The following is a 3,536-nucleotide window of genomic DNA, read 5'->3' as shown; positions in this document are numbered from 1 at the left end:
CCGTAGAAAAAAATGTAGAAGTATACGTACAGAATAGAATAGAATATATATTTATATATTAAGAATTAGGCATGAGATATTCATTGTAGTCCCTACAAAGGATAAGAAATTACCAATTGCAATTAGGCCCCACCAGTTTCATATAAAAATCCAAAATTAAAGCATAAAAAGAATCTCCTATTGTAACTCATGATCTCAATGACATATGCATACATTAATTTAATCAATTAAGTTAAAATTTAGTAACAAATTAGGATAAGTTAGCCACCAACTAATCCTCATATATGACAAACTCGAAATCCAATCTATTTCATAATAATTATAATTATGCCCCAATTACAACAAAAGAAATTAGAATGTTTACACGTTTTCTGTGACACACCACATCATCTGTGCATCGGAATAATATAATTTCTCATACTAAAATAAAGACTAAATTTCTCAAAGTAATTGTAAAATTTCACAGTAATAATATGCTTTAGTTGTAATTGCATTGAACAAATCTATACACAGGCAAATCGATATTTTTCAAAATAATACTAGAAAGAAATTGAAGCTTTTTTTTTTTTCTGTTTTTCTACTAGAATGTCGCTTTCTGAGTGCTGACGAAAGATGATGAGTCTGTTATTTTAATTATCAATAATTCCAAAGGCAATCAAGGTCCACTGGTCCGGGTCCAGCTGAAGTAGAAGGACCTTCTTGATCATCAAACGGCCTTCTACTACCCATTTCAAGATTTGAAATTACAGACGAAATCTCAGTGTTCATATCATTATTACTCAACCCTGTTTCTTGTGATGCACTGAGCATCTCCCTCTCTGTTTTCATGCTTGATCCTTGATTCTCAAACAAAGCTCTTAAAATTGAGTGATCTTGCATTAATCCCGATTGAAGATTTGATGGTAATGGGAAAGACTGAGCTGAGTAGAATGAATTTGGTAATGGAAATCTAGGGAAATTATCAGTTGGATTGTAAGAGGGAGGAAAAAGATGATTGTTGAAGGAATCCATGGAGATGGATTCGTGGTTCCTCTGAATTACATCAATGGAATTGGAGAAGCAGGGCACGTAAGCCGATTCGGCTACTGGCTGTGGCTTGTTAATTTTGCCATTATAAGGCGATGAATCCATTAATGGAGGTAAAGCAGAAGAAGCTCCCAAATCATTCCCAAATGAACCTAATCTCATCAGTCCTGATATGTGCGTTTTCTTCCCACCGGAACTCTTTTGAAAAACCCTGCAAATCACCCATTCATTCTGCAAAAACACAAGAACCAAATCCATTAGTCCGGTACCGGAATTAAAGTTCGCGACAGAATATTTCGCCGCCAATTCAAATTAGTCCCAGTTTCAACGGAGTTGCGACGGGGATTTATATTTAGGTACGGAAACAGAGTGAATTGAAATTGGATTGTACCTTAGCAGTTTTGGGGAGATTGTGGATGGAGAATTTACCCTCCAATCTGTATTCATGCATAACCCAATTAGTTTTCTCTCCTTTGGGAGCTCTACCTTTGTAGAAAACAAGTGTCTTTTTCATTCCAACTAAAGATTTTCCTTTGTATATCTCTTTATCTTTCCCGGTGGCTTTCCAGTAACCAGCTTCAGTTGCTCTGTTTGTTCTAAGTCCTGTTGGATACTTTCTGTCCCTTACACAGAAAAAGTACCACTCTTTTTCTCCCATTTTCGCTTTCCCTGTAACCAAACAGAACACAATCGGTATTTCTAAAACATAACCTTCATAAAATAACGCAACAAAAAAACAACTTACAGGGCAATTCCCATGGTTCAGACTTGTTCAAATCAACATCCCCAATTGCTCTAGAGGTGAAATTGATATCAAGAACTTTCTTATAAAGATAGTGAGAAATAAGCTCTTCATCAGTAGGATGGAATCTGAATCCAGGGGGTAAATCCATCTGATCATCCTCCTTGAATAACCCAGAAATGTTTTCCATTATTTCAAAACCTAAAACCCTAAAACCTTGAATTTGGAAAGTGAAGTGGTTAATTGGGGATAACAGAAAAGCATGAAATCAATCTAAAAAAGGAGGAGGAGGAGAGTGAGGAAAAGAAGCCATGGAATGAAGAAGGAGGATTGAGAAAAGCAGCATCAAGGAACAGAAGGCCCTAAATACTGGGTGTGGAAGAAACGTGGTATATAAGGCAACTAGTATTTGGGTAGGTTGTTTTAGTTTTCTCTCTACCCTTTTTTTAACTTTTAGTGCTATGCTATGTTAATCATATTTCTATTCCTAAAACTGACCACAAACAACTCATCTTGTAATTATTTTTCTTACTGTGGGTTTATTATTTAAAATAAAATAAAATTAATGACATAATTAATAATAAAAAATATAAGACAGTCCAATGAGGTTTAGGTGTAACTTCATTGCTTGTTTCATCTACATACCAGAATTATTCAATTTAAATTATATAATGACCAGACCACAAAGTAAATTAATTACCATATAGGAGTGTTGGATTACGATTTTAATAAACATTAATTAGTGTAATTTTCTGAAAGGAATGAATGGATAAAAATTTGATTTAATAAGTAAATTAAATGTTTAGAAAGAAAAATTGGGAATTTGCTGAAAAAAACAAATTTGTGAAGTGATTAAATGAAAACAGCTGTGTGTGAACATATAATAGAAGGTCGCATGAGCAGGCATTTCTAGCTATCAAAATTTGCTAAAGTTGTTGTTTTATTTTTTTCAATAAAAAATTACAAAAAAGAAACAGAAAAAGAAAAGTGACAACAGATTGAAACTGATATTATTGTTTAGATTTTTCATGCTAATCCTATCAAAACCTGACACTTGTGACTTGCAATTTCTCAATACACTGAAAATGGACAAATTGCAAATATATATGAAAAACATTTTAATAATTATGTAAATTAATATAGTTTTTGGAAACTTTTTTTTATCAAAATACAAATTTAAAATGATTTGAGCAAATGGTTTCAAACAAAACTTCATAATAATAAAAAATTTCTTAAATTAGTTAGAGATAATAGGAAAAGGTAAGGATTTTGAATAAAATTAAATGAACTTATTACCACTTAAAACCATATACATATTTTGCGGTCTTCCCTAATTAATTAGGATTTCAATTTTATTACAAGGTGGTGGAGCATGTAATAGACTGCATTGCATTTAAGTTGGTTAGGTGTAATAGAGTTCAAGTATTCGACAATTTTGTCCTTGGAATTATGCATCATATTGGAATTTTTGTCATGTCTTACGAAATTCAGATTTTGTAGGTTCAATAATTGTTTTTTTACAATAAGTTTCAATCCAGGGTTAAAGAGAATCTTAATCACGTAGAAATTTATGAAAAAACTTACATATTATTACACTGTTTCTATGTGGATTCCAGTTGTATGTACATTTCAATAGTTTTGGTGTCCAAAATTTTAGACACCAAGCGAAGAACAAAACTGTGGCTGGGGCCAAAAACCATTGAATTATATTTATAGTTTAATTACTTTAACCTTGTCTTGATATATGAATTTTTAGAGAGAAAAAAAA

General features: G+C 32.2%; 1 protein-coding gene across 1 annotated transcript; it reads right to left on the bottom strand.

Moving 5' to 3' along the window:
* Positions 1-285: 285 nt before the first annotated feature.
* Positions 286-2,130, bottom strand: LOC136232387 (NAC domain-containing protein 100). The gene is made up of 3 exons (XM_066021514.1): positions 1,772-2,130; positions 1,418-1,695; positions 286-1,257 (listed from the first exon to the last, which is right to left on the bottom strand). The coding sequence occupies exons 1-3, from the start codon at positions 1,956-1,958 to the stop codon at positions 637-639; spliced, it is 1,086 nt and encodes a 361-aa protein (XP_065877586.1). The 5' UTR covers positions 1,959-2,130; the 3' UTR covers positions 286-636.
* Between the last annotated feature and the right edge of the window lie 1,406 nt (positions 2,131-3,536).

The sequence above is a fragment of the Euphorbia lathyris genome, chromosome 1 (assembly GCF_963576675.1).
Source record: "Euphorbia lathyris chromosome 1, ddEupLath1.1, whole genome shotgun sequence".
NCBI lineage: Eukaryota > Viridiplantae > Streptophyta > Magnoliopsida > Malpighiales > Euphorbiaceae > Euphorbia > Euphorbia lathyris.
Note: the sequence above shows the minus strand (reverse complement) of the source record. Positions and strands in the feature narration are given on the sequence as shown.

Coding starts and splice junctions, on each gene's coding strand:
- LOC136232387 (XM_066021514.1), bottom strand. CDS start 1,958: ATGGAAAACATTTCTGGGTTATTCAAGGAGGATGATCAGATGGATTTA. Junction 1,696..1,771: donor TGAACCATGGGAATTGCCCT/GTAAGTTGTTTT, acceptor GTTTGGTTACAG/GGAAAGCGAAAATGGGAGAA. Junction 1,258..1,417: donor ATCTCCCCAAAACTGCTAAG/GTACAATCCAAT, acceptor GTGTTTTTGCAG/AATGAATGGGTGATTTGCAG.